The sequence below is a fragment of the Oncorhynchus clarkii genome, unplaced genomic scaffold (assembly GCF_045791955.1).
Source record: "Oncorhynchus clarkii lewisi isolate Uvic-CL-2024 unplaced genomic scaffold, UVic_Ocla_1.0 unplaced_contig_5476_pilon_pilon, whole genome shotgun sequence".
In the NCBI taxonomy this organism is placed as follows: Eukaryota; Metazoa; Chordata; class Actinopteri; order Salmoniformes; family Salmonidae; genus Oncorhynchus; species Oncorhynchus clarkii.
The window spans coordinates 8,836-35,533 of NW_027258543.1; the positions used below are offsets into that span (position 1 = coordinate 8,836).

At 43.8% G+C, this 26,698-nt stretch overlaps 1 protein-coding gene across 2 annotated transcripts in view; it reads right to left on the reverse strand.

Moving 5' to 3' along the window:
* Nucleotides 1-249: 249 nt before the first annotated feature.
* LOC139397295 (ras-related protein Rab-40B-like) overlaps nt 250-26,698 on the reverse strand; it is a 49,087-nt gene continuing 22,638 nt past the window's right edge. For both annotated transcript variants that reach the window (XM_071144090.1, XM_071144089.1), the window contains exons 3-7: nt 21,708-21,768; nt 8,306-8,366; nt 2,035-2,112; nt 1,259-1,481; nt 250-771 (exon numbers count right to left, since the gene is read on the reverse strand). In XM_071144090.1, coding sequence (XP_071000191.1) covers nt 470-771; nt 1,259-1,481; nt 2,035-2,112; nt 8,306-8,366; nt 21,708-21,768 — 725 coding nt within the window. In that variant the 3' untranslated portion in view covers nt 250-469. The remainder of the gene's footprint in view (nt 772-1,258; nt 1,482-2,034; nt 2,113-8,305; nt 8,367-21,707; nt 21,769-26,698) is intronic.

Consider the following 26,698-nt stretch of genomic DNA (forward strand, 5'->3'; position numbering starts at 1 on the left):
TAACCACAGATCATCCACAAATAGTGTACACATAGTACTATACAGTTGAACAGTTCATATGTTGACATACTGTATTCATGGAATCATATTACGCACTATACAGTCATATGGCTCAGACACGATCGGTTGTCAAAACTTCCTTTTGGGTCCAATGCTAGTGACCAGTAGTGACAATCCACAGCCTCTGAACTTGGCAGGTTCATTCCACATCTTCGTTCCACCATGGAGCTCAGGTGGGACTCTTGTGGGTCTGGAGGCCTAGAACATCCAGTCCCTGTGACAACTTCCTTGTCTGTGGGGTTATGGGGGGCTGTGAGGGGTCACCCCTCATTGAAAACACCCTTGAAGCTCATGTGGCTGGCTCTTGGTGAGCCTAGATGAGCTGCAGTAGTGAGCAACACCAATTTCCTGTTCCTGTGATAACAACATACTGTCCCAAGGACTTCCTATTCCTGTTTCGAGCCGGTTGCTAGGAGATCTTGCAGCTGTTGCCGGTGCAGCTCTGTGCGGCCGCCGGGCTGAGCTGCTGAGGGCGGATACATTTTTTATTTTTCAGCAGCTGGCCTCCGGTCCTCTTGGTGGCGATGTGGGTGGTGTTGGTGGTGGTGACAGAGTAGGAACTTCCGTGCATCATGCGGGCATTGAGGCCGTTGGCCATGGAGAAAGACTTGAGGTGGGACTTGAGGGCCAGGGGGAGAGGAAGCTTGTCAACCAGGTGGACAGGGGTGCAAGACACGATGGAACGACAGCACAGGTCCTGGAGACTCAAAACTAAGAAAGACAGAGAAGAGGAAGAGAGAGAGAGAGAGAGAGAGAGAGAGAGAGAGAGAGAGAGAGAGAGAGAGAGAGAGAGAGAGAGAGAGAGAGAGAGAGAGAGAGAGAGAGAGAGAGAGAGAGAGAGAGAGAGAGAGAGAGAGAGAGAGAGAGAGAGAGAGAGAGAGAGAGAGAGAGAGAGAGAGAGAGAATATTTAACATTTCACAAATAGCAATAATACACCATGAGAGGGCACTGTTGGGTTAAACAGAAACAGAGAGAGAGAGAGAGAGAGAGAGAGAGAGAGAGAGAGAGAGAGAGAGAGAAAAAGACAGAAAAAGAGAGAAAAATAGAGAAAAATAGAGAAAAAGAAAGAGCCAGAGAGAGAGAGACACAGAGAGAGAGAGACACACACAGAGAGAGAGAGACAGAGAGAGACACAGAGAGAGAGACAGAGAGAGAAAGAGAAGTTGCTCTAGGCTCAGTGTTCACTGCCTCACTCACCTTTGTTGGGTCTCCAGAGTCTCTCCATACCGTGCCTCATCAGGACAATCCTGGCCAGCTCTGTGAAGGACTCTGTGATGTTGAAGTTGCACAGCGGGCTGACCTCGAAGAAGGTTACCCCTAACCTCTCAGCGTACAGCTGGGCCTGCTCCGTGGTCACCTGACGCTTGTAGGCCAGGTGTAACCGGTTACCTACCAGGATCTTGGGAACTCCTGGTGCATGCTGGGTAGACAGGAAGGGAAACAGAAAGTGGTGAGGCACAGATTCTGTTAGTACACCGGGATGGATAAGAGTGTGCGTGTGTGTGTGTGCGCGCGCGCGCGCGCGCGTGTGTTGCATAGCATTCCTCCCTGTATTCACTAAAATAAATGTGGCAATACAAGGGGGCATGAAGCTTTTCAAGAATCAAATCATTGAGTATTCTACCATATGTGATTTTCATTGAAGTTGAATAGTATTATTCACAAAACATGGACCATCTTGGAAGTCTAACTCTGTGTGTGGCTAGTTGAGTGTGGGTGAGTTGTTTCGGAGCAGAGGCGAGAGGCGTGGGATGGAGTTCTGAGAAGGTTTAGTCATGCTCACAAGCAGATATTGAGCAATGTGTCTTACATCACGGAGCAATAGAGCGATTCAGTGAGAGTGCCTCAAATAGCGCCATGTTCCCTTTAAAGTGCACTACTTTTGACCGGAACCCTTTGGGGAATAGGGTGCCATTTTTGGACACAGAAGTAGTTTGCCTACTCGGAGGGAGCGATTGATCGATGTCTCTTACCTCATCTATCTCCTTTATCCATCTGTCAATACCATCAAAGGACCATCGGTTGGTGATGTCATAGACCAAGATCACACCCTGAGAGAGAGAGAGAGAGGGGGAGAGAGAGGGGGAGAGAGAGAGAGAGAGAGAGAGAGAGAGAGAGAGAGAGAGAGAGAGGGGGAGAGAGAGAGAGAGAGAGAGGGGGAGAGAGAGAGAGAGAGAGAGGAGAGAGAGGAGAGAGAGAGAGAGAGAGAGAGGGGGAGAGAGAGGGGGAGAGAGAGAGAGAGAGGAGAGAGGAGAGAGACAGAGAGAGAGAGAGAGAGAGACAGAGACAGAGAGAGAGAGAGAGAGAGAGAGAGCGAGAGAGAGCGAGAGAGAGCGAGAGAGAGCGAGAGAGAGCGAGAGAGAGAGAGAGAGAGGAGAGAGGAGAGAGACAGAGAGAGAGGAGAGAGACAGAGAGAGAGACAGAGACAGACAGAGAGAGAGAGAGAGAGAGAGAGAGAGAGAGAGAGAGAGAGAGAGAGAGAGAGAGAGAGAGAGAGAGAGAGAGAGAGAGAGAGAGAGAGAGAGAGAGAGAGAGAGAAAAATAAAGATGGGGGAGGGGTATTGTGAAAATAGAGAGACATAACAAGAATAAAATGGTATCTAGCACGCACTCTAAAACTCTCTCTAAGGGGAGATGCACATTATAATATGTTACATTGTGTACAGTAGGCTACTTAAATTAAATTGAGGTCAGAGAAAATGAAGCATACTATTCCGTTAATGGGGGAAGAGTGTAAACTGTAAAAAGGGAAATGCACATTACAGTATAAATGCAATTAGCTAGAGTAGTCTGTCCAACTGCTATTATGTTTGACTGTCACCGGTGGCACCAGCAACTAACACTGAGGATTCAAGCCAATTCTCCATCAGCATGCATTCTATAGAACTGTTAGAGGCCAGAGACTTGTGTGTGTGACTTCTATTTGTTGTGACCTGACTGACCCACACACACACACACACACACACACACACACACACACACACACACACACAGAGAGTTGAACTCTGACTATATTTATGGTGTGTACACAGTGTTCAAGAAGCACATCCTTCTGCCTCGCTATGGCAGGGGATGTCATTGTCACCATGGTAACAGCCAGTCTATGGTTGGTAACGGGCAGATTAGTAATAGTTTTTTTTTTTTAAACAACAAAAAAAACTTTATTCACAAAGTAATTTTCATTCATCGCCTGGGAGGTGAGAATTCTCCGTAGCTGATCAGCAGTGGTTCAGGATTGGGTAAAGCCAGTATGATTCAGTAGTAGCACATCAATGATGTGGTTGAACTACATTGACTTCCTACATGGTAAAAGGACTGGATCCACTAACAATTTATCTTTCAACTGTTGTTTTTGAACAGGCCCACCCCCACACACCCATTCTGTGACGTTTCCACAGGAAAGGATGCCAGGGTCAATAGTGATGTTGCTGATATACAAATGGATTTGAAAGCATGTACAAACAACTCCCATGTCTCTATTCTATAATATTAGCACAGCCAGTAGGCTTATACATGTATAGGCTACAGCACAGTTTCTACAGGTTGTCTGTGGTGGTGATCCTAAAACATTTTTATAACAGGCTGCTATGTTCATTATATTGAAATTCTCAAGCTATTTCTTTCCTCAGAGATTAAATCTGTCCTTTGAGTGAGGTTTTCGCAAAACCAAGATTTTATGTTTTATACATGAGGGTTTACTGAGCAGTAAGTACATGTTTTATACATGAGGGTTTACTGAGCAGTAAGTACATGTTTTATAGATTTACTGAGCAGTAAAACATGTTTTATACATGAGGGGTTACTGAGCAGTAAGTACATGTTTTATACATTAGGGTTTACTGTGAAGTAAGTACATGTTTTATACATGAGGGTTTACTGTGCAGTAAGTATATGTTTTATACATGAGGGTTTACTGTGCAGTAAGTACATGTTTTATAGATTTACTGAGCAGTAAAACATGTTTTATACATGAGGGGTTACTGAGCAGTAAGTACATGTTTTATACATTAGGGTTTACTGTGAAGTAAGTACATGTTTTATACATGAGGGTTTACTGTGCAGTAAGTACATGTTTTATACATTAGGGTTTACTGTGCAGTAAGTGCATGTTTTATACATGAGGGTTTACTGTGCAGTAAGTACATGTTTTATAGGTTTACTGTGCAGTAAGTACATGTTTTATAGGTTTACTGTGCAGTAAGTACATGTTTTATACATGAGGGTTTACTGTGAAGTAAGTACATGTTTTATACATTAGGGTTTACTGTGCAGTAAGTACATGTTTTATATATGAGGGTTTACTGTGCAGTAAGTACATGTTTTATAGATTTACTGTGCAGTAAGTACATGTTTTATACATGAGGGTTTACTGTGCAGTAAGTACATGTTTTATACATGAGGGTTTACTGTGCAGTAAGTACCTCTCTACTTCCGGCGCCGACAGAGATGGCCGCCTCGCTTCGCGTTCCTAGGAAACTATGCAGTTTTTTGTTTTTTTACGTGTTATTTCTTACATTAGTACCCCAGGTCATCTTAGGTTTCATTACATACAGTCGAGAAGAACTACTGAATATAAGATCAGCGTCAACTCACCATCAGTATGACCAAGAATATGTTTTTCGCGACGCGGACCCTGTGTTCTGCCTTACAAACAGGACAACGGAGTGGATCCTATGCAGCGACCCAAAAAAACGACTCCGAAAGAGAGGGAAACGAGGCGGTCTTCTGGTCAGACTCCGGAGACGGGCACACCGCACACCACTCCCTAGCATTCTTCTTGCCAATGTCCAGTCTCTTGACAACAAGGTTGATGAAATCCTAGCAAGGGTAGCATTCCAGAGGGACATCAGAGACTGTAACGTCCTTTGCTTCACTGAAACATGGCTCACTGGAGAGACTCTATCCGAAGCGGTGCAGCCAACGGGTTTCTCCACGCATCGCGCTGACAGAAACAAACATCTTTCTGGTAAGAAGAGGGGCGGGGGCGTATGCCTCATGACCAACGTGACATGGTGTGATGAAAGAAACATACAGGAACTCAAATCCTTCTGTTCACCTGATTTAGAATTCCTCACAATCAAATGTAGACCGCATTATCTACCAAGAGAATTCTCTTCGATTATAATCACAGCCGTATATACCCCCCCCCAAGCAGACACATCGATGGCTCTGAACAAACTTTATTTAACTCTCTGCAAACTGGAAACGATTTATCCGGAGGCTGCATTCATTGTAGCTGGGGATTTTAACAAGGCTAATCTGAAAACAAGACTCCCCAAATTTTATCAGCATATCGATTGCGCAACCAGGGGTGGAAAGACCTTGGATCATTGTTACTCTAACTTCCGCGACGCATATAAGGCCCTGCCCCGCCCCCCTTTCGGAAAAGCTGACCACGACTCCATTTTGTTGATCCCTGCCTACAGACAGAAACTAAAACAAGAGGCTCCCACGCTGAGGTCTGTCCAACGCTGGTCCGACCAAGCTGACTCCACACTCCAAGACTGCTTCCATCACGTGGACTGGGAGATGTTTCGTATTGCGTCAGATAACAACATTGACGAATACGCTGATTCGGTGTGCGAGTTCATTAGAACGTGCGTTGAAGATGTCGTTCCCATAGCAACGATTAAAACATTCCCTAACCAGAAACCGTGGATTGATGGCAGCATTCGTGTGAAACTGAAAGCGCAAACCACTGCTTTTAATCAGGGCAAGGTGTCTGGTAACATGACCGAATACAAACAGTGCAGCTATTCCCTCCGCAAGGCTATCAAACAAGCTAAGCGCCAGTACAGAGACAAAGTAGAATCTCAATTCAACGGCTCAGACACAAGAGGCATGTGGCAGGGTCTACAGTCAATCACGGACTACAGGAAGAAATCCAGCCCAGTCACGGACCAGGATGTCTTGCTCCCAGGCAGACTAAATTACTTTTTTGCCCGCTTTGAGGACAATACAGTGCCACTGACACGGCCTGCAACGAAAACATGCGGTCTCTCCTTCACTGCAGCCGAGGTGAGTAAGACATTTAAACGTGTTAACCCTCGCAAGGCTGCAGGCCCAGACGGCATCCCCAGCCGCGCCCTCAGAGCATGCGCAGACCAGCTGGCCGGTGTGTTTACGGACATATTCAATCAATCCCTATACCAGTCTGCTGTTCCCACATGCTTCAAGAGGGCCACCATTGTTCCTGTTCCCAAGAAAGCTAAGGTAACTGAGCTAAACGACTACCGCCCCGTAGCACTCACATCCGTCATCATGAAGTGCTTTGAGAGACTAGTCAAGGACCATATCACCTCCACCCTACCTGACACCCTAGACCCACTCCAATTTGCTTACCGCCCAAATAGGTCCACAGACGATGCAATCTCAACCACACTGCACACTGCCCTAACCCATCTGGACAAGAGGAATACCTATGTGAGAATGCTGTTCATCGACTACAGCTCGGCATTCAACACCATAGTACCCTCCAAGCTCGTCATCAAGCTCGAGACCCTGGGTCTCGACCCCGCCCTGTGCAACTGGGTACTGGACTTCCTGACGGGCCGCCCCCAGGTGGTGAGGGTAGGCAACAACATCTCCTCCCCGCTGATCCTCAACACTGGGGCCCCACAAGGGTGCGTTCTGAGCCCTCTCCTGTACTCCCTGTTCACCCACGACTGCGTGGCCACGGGCGCCTCCAACTCAATCATCAAGTTTGCGGACGACACAACAGTGGTAGGCTTGATTACCAACAACGACGAGACGGCCTACAGGGAGGAGGTGAGGGCCCTCGGAGTGTGGTGTCAGGAAAATAACCTCACACTCAACGTCAACAAAACTAAGGAGATGATTGTGGACTTCAGGAAACAGCAGAGGGAACACCCCCCTATCCACATCGATGGAACAGTAGTGGAGAGGGTAGCAAGTTTTAAGTTCCTCGGCATACACATCACAGACAAACTGAATTGGTCCACTCACACAGACAGCATCGTGAAGAAGGCGCAGCAGCGCCTCTTCAACCTCAGGAGGCTGAAGAAATTCGGCTTGTCACCAAAAGCACTCACAAACTTCTACAGATGCACAATCGAGAGCATCCTGGCGGGCTGTATCACCGCCTGGTATGGCAACTGCACCGCCCTCAACCGTAAGGCTCTCCAGAGGGTAGTGAGGTCTGCACAACGCATCACCGGGGGCAAACTACCTGCCCTCCAGGACACCTACACCACCCGATGTCACAGGAAGGCCATAAAGATCATCAAGGACATCAACCACCCGAGCCACTGCCTGTTCACCCCGCTATCATCCAGAAGGCGAGGTCAGTACAGGTGCATCAAAGCTGGGACCGAGAGACTGAAAAACAGCTTCTATCTCAAGGCCATCAGACTGTTAAACAGCCACCACTAACATTGAGTGGCTGCTGCCAACACACTGACACTGACTCAACTCCAGCCACTTTAATAATGGGAATTGATGGGAAATGATGTAAATATATCACTAGCCACTTTAAACAATGCTACCTTATATAATGTTACTTACCCTACATTATTCATCTCATATGCATACGTATATACTGTACTCTATATCATCGACTGTATCCTTATGTAATACATGTATCACTAGCCACTTTAAACTATGCCACTTTGTTTACATACTCATCTTATTTGTACATACTGTACTCGATACCATCTACTGTATCTTGCCTATGCTGCTCTGTACCATCACTCATTCATATATCCTTATGTACATATTCTTTATCCCCTTACACTGTGTACAAGACAGTAGTTTTGGAATTGTTAGTTAGATTACTTGTTATTACTGCATTGTCGGAACTAGAAGCACAAGCATTTCGCTACACTCGCATTAACATCTGCTAACCATGTGTATGTGACAAATAAAATTTGATTTGATTTGATTTGAAGTACATGTTTTATACATGAGGGTTTACTGAGCAGTAAGTACATGTTTTATACATGAGGGTTTACTGAGCAGTAAGTACATGTTTTATACATGAGGGTTTACTGAGCAGTAAAACATGTTTTATAAATTGACTGTGCAGTGTTCAACAGCAGCAGCATTCCCCTGCTGTAAACACTATGGCATTTGTTTTCTGATTGTGTAGACTGACCCATTAATCAAACAAAGTACTGAAAAATGCTAAACACACTCTCTTTGGCAAAGGTGCACACTCAAACACAATCACACACACACACACACACACACGCACACACACACACACACACACACACACACACACACCTGTGCTCCTCTGGAGTAGGAGCGGAAGATGGTGCAGAAGCGCCCCTGGCCAGATGTGTCCCTGAAACAACACACAAAGGTTAGAGGTCAGGGGTTAAAGGGTCAGCAGGTCAGACAACCTTATTCAGGGCATCTGGGTCGTTCCACAAATTCTGTGCCTTTTCAAAAGTGTAACTTGGTAAAAAAATTAAAAAATAAAAAATAAAAAAAAAACATTTGATTTCAACAAATTGTAACATTCTGTCATTAAAAAGCACATATTCAACTTCATAAAAAAACAAGTGACTATGGTTGACCGTACCAGGGTTGATGATTGCATTTTAAATCATCCATAAATCTCCTTGTGACCTGGGAAATGGAAGCGTGTGTGCAACAGGGAGTGGCAATTGAATGCATATTTCCCCAAAAGATTTAATAACTAAAACATTGGTAACAGCGTTGATGTGTTTTGCTCGCCCCGCTCATTTCCCCACAAAACACCAGAAAATGACCAAAAAGAGTAGAACCAGCGCTCTGGCTTTTACACTATGATTTGACCAGTGTTTCTTTAAAAAAAATATAAAAGCAGGAAGTAACACCATTTTAAATTGAGAGTTCAGTTCACGTAAGTGTTGACCTTAAAATGAGGGACACTGAATGAATCACTAATCACATTAAATAAATCATAATCTTCAGAAATTACTTTGTCAAAGCAATAATAACTAATGCCTTTACAATGATGGTGAAACATTGAGAAATGTTTGGATCAAGTGAGTTGAAATCTTTCTAGAAGTGACACAGGATTGACGGAGGGAATTTTTAGCATGATTTAATTCTCCGTGTGGTCTACAATGCCTGTGGAAAGCCTACACCCCCTTGACATGTTTAAACATTTTGTTGCGTCACAAAGTGGGATTGAAATGTATTTAATCGTATTTTCTTTTGTCAACGATCTACACAAAATCCTCTGTAAATTCAAAGTGGAAGAAACATTGTAAATGTTTAGATTAATGAAAACTAAAACACTAGAATACCTTGATTAGATAAGTACAGGATAAGTATAGGTTTCCCTGTTCGCTAACCATCTGAAAGAAGCCTTGATCAACTGCTGCTTCCGTAATATTGAGGTGTTAATCTGTAACAGACGCTGGGAGTCAGGAAGCAGGTGGAGAGTTTAATAGAATGTGAACAATACAAAAACAGGAGTAGTGTCGGGACATGGAAACAAGAGTCAATAACACCTGATGGGAAATAACAACAGAGGCCAATATATATGGGGAGTAATCAGGAAGGTGGTAGAGTCCAGGTGTAACTGATGAGGCCCAGGTGTAACTGATGATGAGGCCCAGGTGTGCGTAATGATGGGCAGCCAGGGCCGGTAGTTAGTAAACCGACGACATCGAACACCGGAGGGGAGGAGCAGGAGTAGACGTGACTATGTTTCTGCTTATAATTTCCGTCATTTTAATAGGCTATTTGTTAGTCAAATTGTCTATAATTAGATAAAGTGGGGCAACAAAGTATTTAGTCAGCCACCAATTGTGCAAGTTCTCCCACTTAAAAAGATTAGAGGCCTGTAATTTTCATCATAGGTACACTTCAACTATGACAGACAAAATGAGAAAAACATCCAGAGAAATCACATTGTAGGATTTTTAATGAATTTATTTGCAAATTATGGTGGAAAATAAGTATTTGGTCAATAACAAAAGTTTCTCTCAATACTTTGTTATATACCCTTTGTTGGCAATGACAGAGGTCAAACGTTTTCTGTAAGTCTTCACAAGGTTTTCACACACTGTTGCTGGTATTTTGGCCCATTCCTCCATGCAGATCTCCTCTAGAGCAGTGATGTTTTGGGGCTGTTGCTGGGCAACACGGACTTTCAACTCCCTCCCAAAGATTTTCTATGGGGTTGAGATCTAGAGACTGGCTAGGCCACTCCAGGACCTTGAAATGCTTCTTACGAAGCCACTCCTTCGTTGCCCGGGCGGTGTGTTTGGGATCATTGTCATGCTGAAAGACCCAGACACGTTTCATCTTCAATGCCCTTGCTGATGGAAGGAGGTTTTCACTCAAAATCTCACGATACATGGCCCCATTCATTCTTTTCTTTACACGGATCAGTCGTCCTGGTCCCTTTGCAGAAAAACAGCTCCAAAGCATGATGTTTCCACCCCCATGCTTCACAGTAGGTATGGTGTTCTTTGGATGCAACTCAGCATTCTTTGTCCTCCAAACACGACGAGTTGAGTTTTTACCAAAAAGTTATATTTTGGTTTCATCTGACCATATGACATTCTCCCAATCTTCTTCTGCATCATCCAAATGCTCTCTAGCAAACTTCAGACGGGCCTGGACATGTACTGGCTTAAGCAGGGGGACACGTCTGGCACTGCAGGATTTGAGTCCCTGGCGGCGTAGTGTGTTACTGATGGTAGGCTTTGTTACTTTGGTCCCAGCTCTCTGCAGGTCATTCACTAGGTCCCCTAGTGTGGTTCTGGGATTTTTGCTCACCGTTCTTGTGATCATTTTGACCCCACGGGGTGAGATCTTGCGTGGAGCATCAGTTGATTTCTTCAAACCAAGCTGCTTACCTATTGCAGATTCAGTCTTCCCAGCCTGGTGCAGGTCTACAATTTTGTTTCTGGTGTCCTTTGACAGCTCTTTGGTCTTGGCCATAGTGGAGTTTGGAGTGTGACTGTTTGAGGTTGTGGACAGGGGTCTTTTATACTGATAACAAGTTCAAACAGGTGCCATTAATACAGGTAACGAGTGGAGGACAGAGGAGCCTCTTAAAGAAGAAGTTACAGGTCTGTGAGAGCCAGAAATATTGCTTGTTTGTAGGTGACCAACTCCTACAATGTGATTTTCTGGATTTTTTTCTCTCCATTTTGTCTGTCATAGTTGAAGTGTACCTATGATGAAAATTACAGGCCTCTCTCATCTTTTTAAGTGGGAGAACTTGCACAATTGGTGGCTGACTAAATACTTTTTTGCCCCACTGTACATGCAGCTTCTCTTTTGTCATTATATGTTGCCCTAGAAGACTAAATAAACCCTTTTACTCACCAGAATAAGGTCATCAATTACAGAATGAATGCTTCAATCTAGTTGACGTCGGTAAAGTTCTACCAGCTGTAAAAACGACCCAACATGTTTCTGATAAGATTTTAGTTCTGCATTGGATGCATATTTTATGTAGTTGAAATACTATCAGCTTTTATGATTCTGATAAAGACAGCACTTGTACAGACGGTATCTAACTGCGCATTCATATTCTCTCAAGATGCTGAAAGAAATAAATCATATTTCCCCACTGCTGTTCCTGAGTCAAAATGTACATTTGGGGTATAATTTTACTACAAGAAATGCTTAATTCTGTAGGAGTTAATATTACGACTATGTGAGAGATTGTAGACCTACAGTCAGTGTCCTGATTTCAGTTTCCATGTAAACCATCTGAGCAGAAGGCAACAGTTCCCTTAATGTGACATAGGCCTTTTTGAAGTACCCTTATTGTGACTGACATTTGTATAGCGCCTCACCATCATTACATGACATGGGCACTGCTATCCTCCTCTTTTACCACTTGACCAAATCTTTACCAAACATTAGACAACTGTTCTGGCCCTCCTCCTATAACATAGAGACAACTGTTCTGGCCCTCCTTCTATAACATAGAGACAACTGTTCTGGCCCTCCTTCTATAACATAGAGACAACTGTTCTGGCCCTCCTTCTATAACATAGAGACAACTGTTCTGGCCCTCCTTCTATAACATAGAGACAACTGTTCTGGCCCTCCTCCTATAACATTAGACAACTGTTCTGGCCCTCCTTCTATAACATAGAGACAACTGTTCTGGCCCTCCTTCTATAACATTAGACAACTGTTCTGGCCCTCCTTCTATAACATTAGACAACTGTTCTGGCCCTCCTTCTATAACATAGAGACAACTGTTCTGGCCCTCCTTCTATAACATAGAGACAACTGTTCTGGCCCTCCTTCTATAACATAGAGACAACTGTTCTGGCCCTCCTTCTATAACATAGAGACAACTGTTCTGGCCCTCCTCCTATAACATTAGACAACTGTTCTGGCCCTCCTTCTATAACATAGAGACAACTGTTCTGGCCCTCCTTCTATAACATTAGACAACTGTTCTGGCCCTCCTTCTATAACATAGAGACAACTGTTCTGGCCCTCCTCCTATAACATTAGACAACTGTTCTGGCCCTCCTTCTATAACATAGAGACAACTGTTCTGGCCCTCCTTCTATAACATTAGACAACTGTTCTGGCCCTCCTTCTATAACATAGAGACAACTGTTCTGGCCCTCCTCCTATAACATTAGACAACTGTTCTGGCCCTCCTTCTATAACATAGAGACAACTGTTCTGGCCCTCCTCCTATAACATTAGACAACTGTTCTGGCCCTCCTTCTATAACATAGAGACAACTGTTCTGGCCCTCCTTCTATAACATAGAGACAACTGTTCTGGCCCTCCTTCTATAACATTAGACAACTGTTCTGGCCCTCCTTCTATAACATAGAGACAACTGTTCTGGCCCTCCTCCTATAACATTAGACAACTGTTCTGGCCCTCCTTCTATAACATTAGACAACTGTTCTGGCCCTCCTTCTATAACATAGAGACAACTGTTCTGGCCCTCCTTCTATAACATAGAGACAACTGTTCTGGCCCTACTTCTATAACATTAGACAACTGTTCTGGCCCTCCTTCTATAACATTAGACAACTGTTCTGGCCCTCCTTCTATAACATAGAGACAACTGTTCTGGCCCTCCTTCTATAACATTAGACAACTGTTCTGGCCCTCCTTCTATAACATAGAGACAACTGTTCTGGCCCTCCTTCTATAACATTAGACAACTGTTCTGGCCCTCATTTTATAACTACTGTTCTGGCCCTCGTTCTATAACTACTGTTCTGGCCCTCCTTCTATAACTACTGTTCTGGCCCTCCTCCTATTACTACTGTTCTGGCCCTCCTCCTATAACATTAGACAACTGTTCTGACCCTCCTTCTATAACTACTGTTCTGGCCCTCATTCTATAACATTAGACAACTGTTCTGGCCCTCCTTCTATAACATTAGACAACTGTTCTGGCCCTCCTTCTATAACATTAGACAACTGTTCTGACCCTCCTTCTATAACTACTGTTCTGGCCCTCCTATAACATTAGACAACTGTTCTGGCCCTCGTTCTATAACTACTGTTCTGGCCCTCCTCCTATAACATTAGACAACTGTTCTGGCCCTCCTCCTATAACATTAGACAACTGTTCTGGCCCTCCTTCTATAACATCAGACAACTGTTCTGGCCCTCCTTCTATAACATAGAGACAACTGTTCTGGCCCTCCTATAACATTAGACAACTGTTCTGGCCCTCCTTCTATAACATTAGACAACTGTTCTGGCCCTCCTTCTATAACATAGAGACAACTGTTCTGGCCCTCCTATAACATTAGACAACTGTTCTGGCCCTCCTCCTATAACATTAAACAACTGTTCTGGCCCTCGTTCTATAACTACTGTTCTGGCCCTCCTCCTATAACTACTGTTCTGGCCCTCCTTCTATAACATTAGACAACTGTTCTGGCCCTCCTTCTATAACATTAGACAACTGTTCTGGCCCTCCTTCTATAACATTAGACAACTGTTCTGGCCCTCCTTCTATAACATTAGACAACTGTTCTGGCCCTCCTTCTATAACATTAGACAACTGTTCTGGCCCTCCTTCTATAACAGACAACTGTTCTGGCCCTCATTCTATAACTACTGTTCTGGCCCTCATTCTATAACTACTGTTCTGGCCCTCCTTCTTTAACTACTGTTCTGGCCCTCCTATAACTACTGTTCTGGCCCTCATTCTATAACTACTGTTCTGGCCCTCGTTCTATAACTACTGTTCTGGCCCTCATTCTATAACTACTGTTCTGGCCCTCCTTCTATAACATTAGACAACTGTTCTGGCCCTCCTTCTATAACTACTGTTCTGGCCCTCCTCCTATAACATTAGACAACTGTTCTGGCCCTCCTTCTATAACTACTGTTCTGGCCCTCCTCCTATAACATTAGACAACTGTTCTGGCCCTCCTTCTATAACTACTGTTCTGGCCCTCCTCCTATAACATAGAGACAACTGTTCTGGCCCTCCTCCTATAACATTAGACAACTGTTCTGGCCCTCCTTCTATAACAGACAACTGTTCTGGCCCTCCTTCTATAACAGACAACTGTTCTGGCCCTCCTATTACATTAGACAACTGTTCTGGCCCTCCTATTACAGACAACTGTTCTGGCCCTCCTTCTATAACAGACAACTGTTCTGGCCCTCCTTCTATAACAGACAACTGTTCTGGCCCTCCTTCTATAACAGACAACTGTTCTGGCCCTCCTTCTATAACTACTGTTCTGGCCCTTCTATTTATTTTCAACTTAAATTTCGCAGCTTTTCTCTTATTGAATTAAACTCTGACATTGTCCTTTTTGTCTCAGTGGATAGACATTAAATAGTCTAACTGGTGTGTAGACTATTTGGGACACAAAGTTAGGCCCTAAAGCTTACGCACTAATGCCAGATAAACAAAAAAGTATGAAAGAAAAACCTCAATGTAGCCTATAGATATAAATTGCACAAGAATAATACAATACTGGATTTTAAAAAATGTATTATTTTCTCTTTATTCACTCCCCATTCATTCACCAGCCTTTCATCCACACAATCGTTAATGACCTTAAACTGGGACTGTGGGTTATGAGTCAACCTGCACATCACTGATTACTTTACTGCCTTGTTGCATACATACGCCCTGTTTTAGAATATTTTTATTCTGTATATTTGTATTATTTTTACTCTGTCATTTAGGTCATTATTGTGGAGTCACTACAATGTTGTTGATCCATCCTCAGTTTTCTCCCATCACGGCCATTGAACTCTGTAGCTGTTTCAAAATTACCAAGGGCCTCAATGTTGCCATCCCTGAGCAGTTTCCTTCCTGTCCTGCAGCTCAGTTCAGAAGGACAACTTTGTGTCTGGGTGGTTTAATACATAATCCACGGCATCATTATTAACTTGACCATGCTTAAATAGGTATTCAATATTTGATTTGTTATGGTTACCCATCTACCAATCACTGCTTTTCTTTATGAGGCTTTCGCAAAGCTCCCTGGTCTTTGTAGTTGTATCTGTCTGAAATTAGATAGTTGACTGAGGAACCCTACATATGTTGTGTTTATGGGGGACAGAGGAAGGAGTAGTCATTTAAAAAAATCATGTCAACCCCTATTATTTCACACAGAATGAGCCTATGTAACTTATCATGTGATTTTGTTGAGCCAAATTTGACTTTTGAACTATTTTAGGAGTGTCTAAAGAAAGAGGGTGAATATTTATGCAACAACTATATATTTTAGTTATTTAATTGTTATTCATTTGTAAAACCTTTTTCACTTTGACATTAGAGTATTTTGTATAGATCAAAGACCAAAAAGTACAATTAAAACTATTTGAATTCGTAACGCAACAAAATGTGAAAAAAGTTAAACGAGATGTAGGCTTTCAACAGGATGTAGGCTTTCAACAGGATGTAGGCTTTCAACAGGATGTAGACTTTCAACAGGATGTAGACTTTCAACAGGATGTAGACTTTCAACGGGATGTATACTTTCAACAGGATGTAGACTTTCAACGGGATGTAGACTTTCAACGGGATGTAGGCTTTCAACAGGATGTAGACTTTCAACAGGATGTAGACTTTCAACGGGATGTAGGCTTTCAACGGGATGTAGACTTTCAACGGGATGTAGACTTTCAACAGGATGTAGGCTTTCAACGGGATGTAGGCTTTCAACAGGATGTAGACTTTCAACGGGATGTAGACTTTCAACAGGATGTAGGCTTTCAACGGGATGTAGGCTTTCAACGGGATGTAGGCTTTCAACAGGATGTAGGACCTGTATATTAAAGTACTCTTCATTTAACAAAATCTATATTTGTGCACAATTTCTATTTAAAATATTTATAAAAAATAAAAAAAACACTTAATTGAAACGACCCGTCTATTGCTGTTGGCCAACAACCAACCAATCACTTGTCAGACCATCACCGATGATTATCTATGTTTAGCAACACTAATTACTTCTCAAATATGTCGTATATTTGTCTGTGAAATTCAGACAATTTATACATTCCACATAATTGGTCTTACAAAGAGAGGATTAAAGACACTTGTATTTTAAGCCTGCATTTAAAATAATGCAGTCTGGGAGGGTAGTGAGAGAGCAGAGCGAGAGCAATAGCATGTTTCCAGACTGCATTCTCCAGACCTGGATGCCAGAGCAGTGTTTGGGTTGGCTCACGCGTCGGCCTTAGGCCTAGACTTCTGACTATTAGATTTGAAATCCAGCTGTGTTTTTAATTCGGTGAGAGAGTGCATCGTCACGCGCATTGTTTCTTGATATGATTTAATATAGTGACACTATAAACCATCTGGTACATAAAGATCTCATCCACCAGCCAGCTCCTTCTCTTCTGAGATTGAGCCTGGGGATGAGATTAGTTACACAACAGTCTACTATGGAGGGAGAAGATGTTTTATAGGGGAAAGAAATACAAATATAGGATAATAACCTTCCACTGTTTAAATACTCATATTCTCCTTCCTTCTCACAAGCTGCAGCTTTGCAATCAGCTTATTGTGGTTATCCCTGGGGTTAGGGTTGGTGGTTATCCCTAGGGTTAGGGTTGGTGGTTATCCCTAGGGTTAGGGTTGGTGGTTATCCCTAGGGTTAGGGTTGGTGGTTATCCCTAGGGTTAGGGTTGGTGGTTATCCCTGGGGTTAGGGTTGGTGGTTATCCCTGGGGTTAGGGTTGGTGGTTATCCCTGGGGTTAGCGTTGGTGGTTATCCCTGGGGTTAGCATTGGTGGTTATCCCTGGGGTTAGCATTGGTGGTTATCCCTGGGGTTAGCGTTGGTGGTTATCCCTGGGGTTAGGCTTGGTGGTTATCCCTGGGGTTAGCGTTGGTGGTTATCCCTGGGGTTAGCATTGGTGGTTATCCCTAGGGTTAGGGTTGGTGGTTATCCCTGGGGTTAGGGTTGGTGGTTATCCCTAGGGTTAGGGTTGGTGGTTATCCCTAGGGTTAGGGTTGGTGGTTATCCCTAGGGTTAGGGTTGGTGGTTATCCCTAGGGTTAGGGTTGGTGGTTATCCCTAGGGTTAGCATTGGTGGTTATCCCTAGGGTTAGGGTTGGTGGTTATCCCTGGGGTTAGGGTTGGTGGTTATCCCTGGGGTTAGGGTTGGTGGTTATCCCTAGGGTTAGGGTTGGTGGTTATCCCTAGGGTTAGGGTTGGTGGTTATCCCTAGGGTTAGGGTTGGTGGTTATCCCTGGGGTTAGGGTTGGTGGTTATCCCTGGGGTTAGGGTTGGTGGTTATCCCTGGGGTTAGGGTTGGTGGTTATCCCTAGGGTTAGGGTTGGTGGTTATCCCTAGGGTTAGCATTGGTGGTTATCCCTAGGGTTAGGGTTGGTGGTTATCCCTAGGGTTAGGGTTGGTGGTTATCCCTAGGGTTAGGGTTGGTGGTTATCCCTGGGGTTAGGGTTGGTGGTTATCCCTGGGGTTAGGGTTGGTGGTTATCCCTAGGGTTAGGGTTGGTGGTTATCCCTAGGGTTAGGGTTGGTGGTTATCCCTAGGGTTAGCATTGGTGGTTATCCCTAGGGTTAGGGTTGGTGGTTATACCTGGGGTTAGGGTTGGTGGTTATCCCTAGGGTTAGGGTTGGTGGTTATCCCTGGGGTTAGGGTTGGTGGTTATCCCTAGGGTTAGGGTTGGTGGTTATCCCTAGGGTTAGCACTGGTGGTTATCCCTAGGGTTAGGGTTGGTGGTTATCCCTAGGGTTAGGGTTGGTGGTTATCCCTAGGGTTAGGGTTGGTGGTTATCCCTAGGGTTAGCATTGGTGGTTATCCCTAGGGTTAGGGTTGGTGGTTATCCCTGGGGTTAGGGTTGGTGGTTATCCCTGGGGTTAGGGTTGGTGGTTATCCCTGGGGTTAGGGTTGGTGGTTATCCCTGGGGTTAGGGTTGGTGGTTATCCCTAGGGTTAGGGTTGGTGGTTATCCCTAGGGTTAGGGTTGGTGGTTATCCCTAGGGTTAGGGTTGGTGGTTATCCCTGGGGTTAGGGTTGGTGGTTATCCCTAGGGTTAGGGTTGGTGGTTATCCCTAGGGTTAGGGTTGGTGGTTATCCCTGGGGTTAGGGTTGGTGGTTATCCCTGGGGTTAGGGTTGGTGGTTATCCCTGGGGTTAGGGTTGGTGGTTATCCCTGGGGTTAGGGTTGGTGGTTATCCCTGGGGTTAGGGTTGGTGGTTATCCCTGGGGTTAGGGTTGGTGGTTATCCCTGGGGTTAGGGTTGGTGATTATCCCTAGAGTTAGGGTTGGTGGTTATCCCTAGGGTTAGGCGTTATCCCTAGGGTTAGGCTTATTGTGGTTATCCCTAGGGTTAGGCTTATTGTGGTTATACCTAGGGTTAGGCTTATTGTGGTTATCCCTAGGGTTAGGCTTATTGTGGTTATCCCTAGGGCTAGTGGTTATCCCTAGGGATAGGGTTATTGTGGTTATCCCTATGGTTAGGGCTATTGATTATCCTTAGGGTTAGGCGTATTGTGGTTATCCCCAGGGTTATGGTTAGGGTTATTCCTAGGGATAAGGTTATTGGTTATCCCTAGGGTTAGAGTTATTCCTAGGGATAAGGTTATTGGTTATCCCTAGGGTTATGCTTATTGTGGTTCTCTCTAGGGTTAGGGTTATTGGTTATCCCTGGGGCTAGTGATTATCCCCAGGGTTAGGGTTATTCCTAGGGATAAGGTTATTGGTTATCCCTAGGGTTATGCTTATTGTGGTTCTCTCTAGGGTTAGGGTTATTGGTTATCCCTGGGCTAGTGGTTATCCCCAGGGTTAGGGTTATTCCTAGGGATACGGTTATTGGTTATCCCTAGGGTTATGCTTATTGTGGTTATCTCTAGGGTTAGGGTTATTGGTTATTCCTAGGACTAGTGGTTATCCCTAGGGCTAGTGGTTATCCCTAGGATTAGGGTTATTGTGGTTAAAATCAAATCAAATTGTATTAGTCACGTACACATGGTTAGCAGATATTATTGCGGGTGTAGCGAAATGCTTGTGCTTCTAGTTCCGACAGTGCAGCAATATCGAACATGTAATCTAACAATTCCACAACTACCTAATACACACAAATCTAAGTAAAGGAATAAGAATATATAAATATATAGATGAGCAATGGCCGAGGCAAGATGAAATAGATGATATAAAATACAGTATACACATATGAGATAAGTAATGCAAGACATGTAAACATTATTAAAGTGACTAGTGATCTATTTATTAAAGTAGCCAATGATTTCAAGTCTGTATGTAGGCAGCAGCCTCTCTGTGTTAGTGATGGCTGTTTAAAGTCTGATGATCTTGTGACCACTAACCTGAACCTAGGGATAACCACAATAACCCTATCCCGCACCTGCCCGCACGTCCAGCATCACTACTCTGGACGGTTCTGACTTGGAATATGTGGACAACTACAAATACCTAGGTGTCTGGCTAGACTGTAAACTCTCCTTCCAGACTCACATTAAGCATCTCCAGTCCAAAATTAAATCTAGATATCGGTTTCCTATTTCGCAAACAAAGCATTCTTCACTCATGCAGCCAAACATACCCTTGTAAAACTGACCATCCTACCGATCGTCGACTTCGGCGATGTCATTTACAAAATAGCCTCCAACACTCTACTCAACAAATTGGATGCAGTCTATCACAGTGCCATCCGTTTTGTCACCAAAGCCCCATATACTACCCACCACTGCGACCTGTACACTCTCGTTTGCTGGCCCTCGCTTCATACTCATCGCCAAACCCACTGGCTCAAGGTCATCTACAAGTCTTCGCTAGGTAAAGCCCGCCTCACTGGTCACAATAGCAGCACGCGCTCCAGCAGGTATATCTCACTTGTCACCCCCAAAGCCAATTCCTCTTTTGGCCGACTTTCCTTCCAGTTCTCTGTTGCCAATGACTGGAACGAACTGCAAAAATCACTGAAGCTGGAGACTCATTTCTCCCTCACTAGCTTTAAGCACCAGCAGTCAGAGCAGCTCACAGATTACCGCACCTGTACATAGCCCATCTGTAAATAGCCCATCCAACTACCCCATCCCCATACTGTATTTATTTATCTTGCTCCTTTGCACCCCAGTATCTCTATTTGCACATTCATCTTCAGCACATCTATCACTCCAGTGTTTAATTGGTATATTGTAATTACTTCGCCACCATGGCCTATTTATTGCCTTACCTCATTTGCACACACTGTATATACACTTTTTCTGTGTCGCACTGCTTTGCTTTATCTTGGCCAGGTCGCAGTTGTAAATGAGAACTTGTTCTCAACTAGCCTACCTGGTTAAATAAAGGTTAAATAATTTGACAAATAAATAAAGATTGAAAAATAGCTTCTGTCTCTTGGCCCCATTTTACCACTGTTTCCCCAATGTCACGCTAGCCAGCTGTGATTAGCATGTAGCCATAGGGAGGAGGATAGAGAGCATTTCTAACACCCCCTCTGTTAAAGCATAAAATAATCTCATCCTCTTAGACATCAAACTAAATTTCCAGATTAATAATTCAATATTGACTCGACTAAAAGCAAAACCCTCTAAAAATAAAAGTACTGCTCTCAGGGTAGGGGTCAGGAGTAGAGTGGAGAGGCGGGGATGGCACACAATGGGGACCACAGAGTGTGTGTGTGTCCTTCCCTCATCCCTATTGACAAATATGGCTACAATCCCCCTTACTGTAATCAGACTTGCATGTTTCTTATTGAGCCTCTGTACAGAACTCATCTCTGCCTTTACGATTCTCCTTATAACAAGGTCCGCCTCTCGCTGACCTCCTTCAGGACAATACTCTATTCTTCTCCTAATCTGATCAACATGATACAGTCGGGGTACTGTTTGGTACACAGCCCCCCCCGTACGTATCAAATAGATGATAAGACGAGGGTCTGTGTACCAAACGGCCCCCCTTCCCCTACATACAACCTGGTCAAAAGTAGTGCACTATGTAGGGAATAGGATTCCAGTTGGGACACAAACGGGAACTAGGATGGAACCCTATGCGTTCCAAATGGAACCCTATGCGTTCCAAATGGAACCCTATTGCTTCCAAATGGAACCCTATTGCTTCCAAATGGAACCCTATGAGTTCCAAATGGAACCCTATGCGTTCCAAATGAAACCCTATTTCATCCATAGAGTCACATTTAACATTTCAATATCCCGGAGGTGGAAATGGGATGAGTTTAGCAGGGTAACGTGTGTATGTTCAGTGACTTCACTCACCAGAGCTGCAGCTTGACTCTTCTTCCATCTAGGAGTATCGTAGTCGTCTTGTAGTCGATTCCTGCCAACAACATAAAATGATGTTAATACCATCTCTTATTCTACTCTGAATGTATCTAGGCCTTGTACAGTATGTCCGAACTGTCATGATCATTCTACATGAGAGGGAGAGAGAGAGGACAGGCTGTGGAAACTGTGCTGCACTTCCAAACCTCCTGCCAAATAAATGTATGGCCATATTAGAGACACATTTTTCCCCCATTACACAGACCCACAAAGAACTTGAAAACAAACCCAATTTTAATAAACTCCCATATCTGCTGGGTGAAATACCAGTGTACCATCACCGCAGCAAGATGTGACTTGTTGCCACAAGAAAAGGGCAATAAGGGCAAGAAAAGAGCAACCCATTGAAGAAGAAACGCTATTGTAAATACAACCCATATTTATGTTTATTTATTTTCCCTTTTGTACTTTAACTATTTTCACATAATGACATTTGAAATGTCTTTATTATTTTGGAACTTTCGTGAGTGTAATGTTTACTGTTCATTTGTATTGTTTATTTAACTTTTGTTTATTATCTACTTCACTTGCTTTGGCAATGTGTAATATGTTTCCCATGCCAATAAAGACCCTTGAATTTAATTGAGAGAGAGAGAGACACAGACAGACACACAGAAAGTGAGACACACACAGACAGACAGACAGACAGACACACAGACAGACACACAGACGAATAAGAGGATACTAATGGGGATCTGTATGCTTCAGGAGGAAACATGTGGAAGATGAACTCTCCATCTGTCATCCAGCAGGGAGCAGATTAAACTTTAACACTGAGTGAGTGAACATGTCTTATTCCCCTATGGGCCCTGGTCCAAAGTAGTGCACTATAATGGGGAATAGGGTGGTGAGGGAGGTGGGCAGACGTGTGAAGCAACTGAGGCAACGCTGATGGGCCCCCTGACTCCTAAGAGAGTGATGGCTGCGTCCATACCTGTCCCTAGAGACTGATGGGCCCCCTGACTTCTAAGGGAGTGATGGCTGCTTCCATACCTGTCCCTAGAGACCTCACCAGACACAGCTCTTATCCTTGCATCACAAATCACTCACGACACCACACTCACACACTTCAACCGTCACACTGGACCTTTTCAAGTGCTGATTCTGGAACATTTAGCTAAGTACTTGAAATCTTCTTACGTTGTTGACTACGATGGCATATTGGCATAACGTCAAATTCTGGTGTGCACATACAGACACACAGACACAGACACTAATGTGCTTAGTGGCAGAGATGTAATGAGACTTCACATGACCCAGCTGTATTTTCTCATCAGACACGTAGGTGGGGTCAACGGGCAGGATTCCTAGGCTGTGTGTGTGTGTGTGTCTCTCAAAGGCCAGGATTCCGGAGACCAGATCCAATGTTAGCATAACGTCTGTGGGGTGATAGGTTATCACCACAGAATGACACGTGAGTGTGTGTGTGTGTGTGTGTGTGTGTACGTGAAGATGACAATAATGTGTTTGCATAGAAATCAAACTAAATCCATGACCATCTAAGGGTTAAGTTACAGTAGTGATGATGAAATCCCCACTGGATCTCACCCAGTGAGAATGACTCATACTGCACAGCACAGACAGCTACATAGTGACAGCAGCACGCGCGCACACACACACACACACGGCTACATGCAAACAAAGACACACACTAGCACACTAAACCTGTGAGTATTATGATGAAGCTTCAGTATGTGCTCAGAGCCTTACCATGTCTGGAAGCAGCAGTGTACTGTGTGTCTGCTCAATACGAGGTCCTGATAACTACAGTCATTAACGGCAGAAAAGCCACGCTTTACTTTTGGTCAATGAGAGCAGCACAAATGTAACATTTGCATTACTCATTCCTTTACACTTGTGTGTATGAGGTAGTTGTGAAATTGTTAGATTACTTGTTAGATATTACTGCACGGTCGGAACTAGAAGCACAAGCATTTCACTACACTCACATTAACATCTGCTAACCACGTGTATGTGACCATTAACATCTGCTAACCATGTGTATGTGACCATTAACATCTGCTAACCACGTGTATGTGACCATTAACATCTGCTAACCACGTGTATGTGACCATTAACATCTGCTAACCACGTGTATGTGACAAATAAAATTAGATTTGCATCGTAATAATGGACTGTATCGCATCGTAATAATGGACTGTATCATATCGTAATAATGGACTGTATCGCATCGTAATAATGGACTGTATCGCATCGTAATAATGGGCTGTATCGCATCGTAATAATGGACTGTATCGCATCGTAATAATGGGCTGTATCGCATCGTAATAATGGGCTGTATCGCATCGTAATAATGCGCTGTATCGCATCGTAATAATGGGCTGTATCGCATCGTAATAATGGGCTGTATCGCATCGTAATAATGGACTGTATCGCACCGTAATAATGGACTGTATCGTATCGTAATAATGGACTGTATCGCATCGTAATAATGGACTGTATCGCATCGTAATAATGGACTGTATCGCATCGTAATAATGGACTGTATCGCATCGTAATAATGGACTGTATCGCATCGTAATAATGGACTGTATCGCATCGTAATAATGGACTGTATCGCATCGTAATAATGGGCTGTATCACATCGTAATAATGGACTGTATCGCATCGTAATAATGGGCTGTATCGCATCGTAATAATGGGCTGTATCGTATCGTAATAATGGGCTGTATCACATCGTAATAATGGGCTGTATCACATCGTAATAATGGGCTGTATCACATCGTAATAATGGACTGTATCGTATCGTAATAATGGACTGTATCGCATCGTAATAATGGACTGTATCGCATCGTAATAATGGACTGTATCGCATCGTAATAATGGACTGTATCGTATCGTAATAATGGACTGTATCGCATCGTAATAATGGACTGTATCGTATCGTAATAATGGACTGTATCGCATCGTAATAATGGACTGTATCGCATCGTAATAATGGGCTGTATCACATCGTAATAATGGACTGTATCGCATCGTAATAATGGACTGTATCGCATCGTAATAATGGACTGTATCGCATCGTAATAATGGGCTGTATCACATCGTAATAATGGGCTGTATCGTATCGTAATAATGGGCTGTATCGTATCGTAATAATGGACTGTATCACATCGTAACAATGGACTGTATCGCATCGTAATAATGGGCTGTATCGCATCGTAATAATGGGCTGTATCGCATCGTAATAATGGGCTGTATCGCATCGTAATAATGGGCTGTATCACATCGTAATAATGGATACCAATGGCAGCTGGCAAATCACAGGTGGCATTTAATGCTTTTCCTCCACATCAAGAGTCAGTCCACCAGTCAAACTGTCACCCCTGGCAACCGCCCTCCTCACGACCTGTACCCATAACGCATCCCTCTAGGTGTCGTTCCGGCCTCTCTGTGCTCCCTCAACTGTCTGGTTGGGTTTGGATCGGTCTGTCTCTGACTTGACATTGTGTAATTGGACTGGACATAGTGTAGTTTGTGCTGACACTCTGAGGAAGGTTCACACAAACACATGGCTACAGTATGTGTCCATAAACGCATGCACGCACTCACACACATGCACGTGCACGCACACGTACACTCACACGCAATAACATACAAGAGCTCAGCTGGACTCCTCTAATTTAACCAGGACAAACACATCTACAATACGTTGACTCACTCAATACAGTCAGGCACACTGTCCTGTTAGCGAATAGAGTCATATTTGCCAATTCATCTACTTATTTAAAACATCAACAACTCTAATCACAACAGTTCTATTGAAGCCACCTCGCAGCCATCTTGGCACTCCTCCTCCATCTTCCTCCTCCTCTTATCTTGGCACTCCTCCTCCTCCTCTTATCTTGGCAGCACTCCTCCTCCATCTTCCTCCTGTTATCTTGGCACTCCTCCTCCTCTTATCTTGGCACTCCTCCTCCTCTTATCTTGGCACTCCTCCTCCTCCATCTTGGCAGCACTCCTCCTCCATCTTGGCAGCACTCCTCCTCCATCTTGGCAGCACTCCTCCTCCATCTTGGCAGCACTCCTCCTCCATCGATTGCTCAGTTTGGCCGGGCAGCCAGCTCTAGGAAGAGTCTTGGTGGTTTCAAACTTCTTCCGCCTAAGAATGATGGAGGCCACGGTGTTCTTCAGGACCTTCAATGCTGCAGAAATGTTTTGGTACACTTCCCCAGATCTGTGCCTCGACACAATCCTGTCTCTGAGCTTTACGGACAATTCCTTCGACCTCATGGCTTGGTTTTTGCTCTGACATGCACTGTCAACTATGGGACCTTATATAGACAGGTGTGTGCCTTTCCAAATCATGTCCAATCAATTTCATTTACCACAGGTGGACCCTGTTGTAGTGTTTGATATCATTAAATGTGAAGACTTTATATTATCAAATTGATTCTCTGTATAATTTAATTACACAATGTAACTAATCATGTAACTTTAACTAGGAAGTCGGGGCACCACAGAAAAGTATTGTTTATATAGTGTCAATTTCCGAATATAACTCTTCAGATATTTTCATATCTTATCGATTACAGTCACTTAATGTATTATTACCTCAGTCTCATTACTGAACGTCGCAAATCCTTGGATATCTGCACGAACCCTAGTATAGAATCATGACTCAGCAATATACAAATTATTTATTTACTAACTAACTTAATCAATCACAGGTTTATATAAAACACACACACAAAAAAATTGTATACATTGGTTACTACATGATACAAAAAAAAAAGTCCCTAGCGGACGAAACCGTGATGACGGCTTGGTAGACAAAAAAAAGGGGGTGGGGACCGCCCAAGAACAGGAAACTGAGAGTGGATTCAAGTACATACAGTTGACTACACTACACTCATGGAAATGCCTATACATTAAACATGAACAACCGCTCATTCGAAAATAAA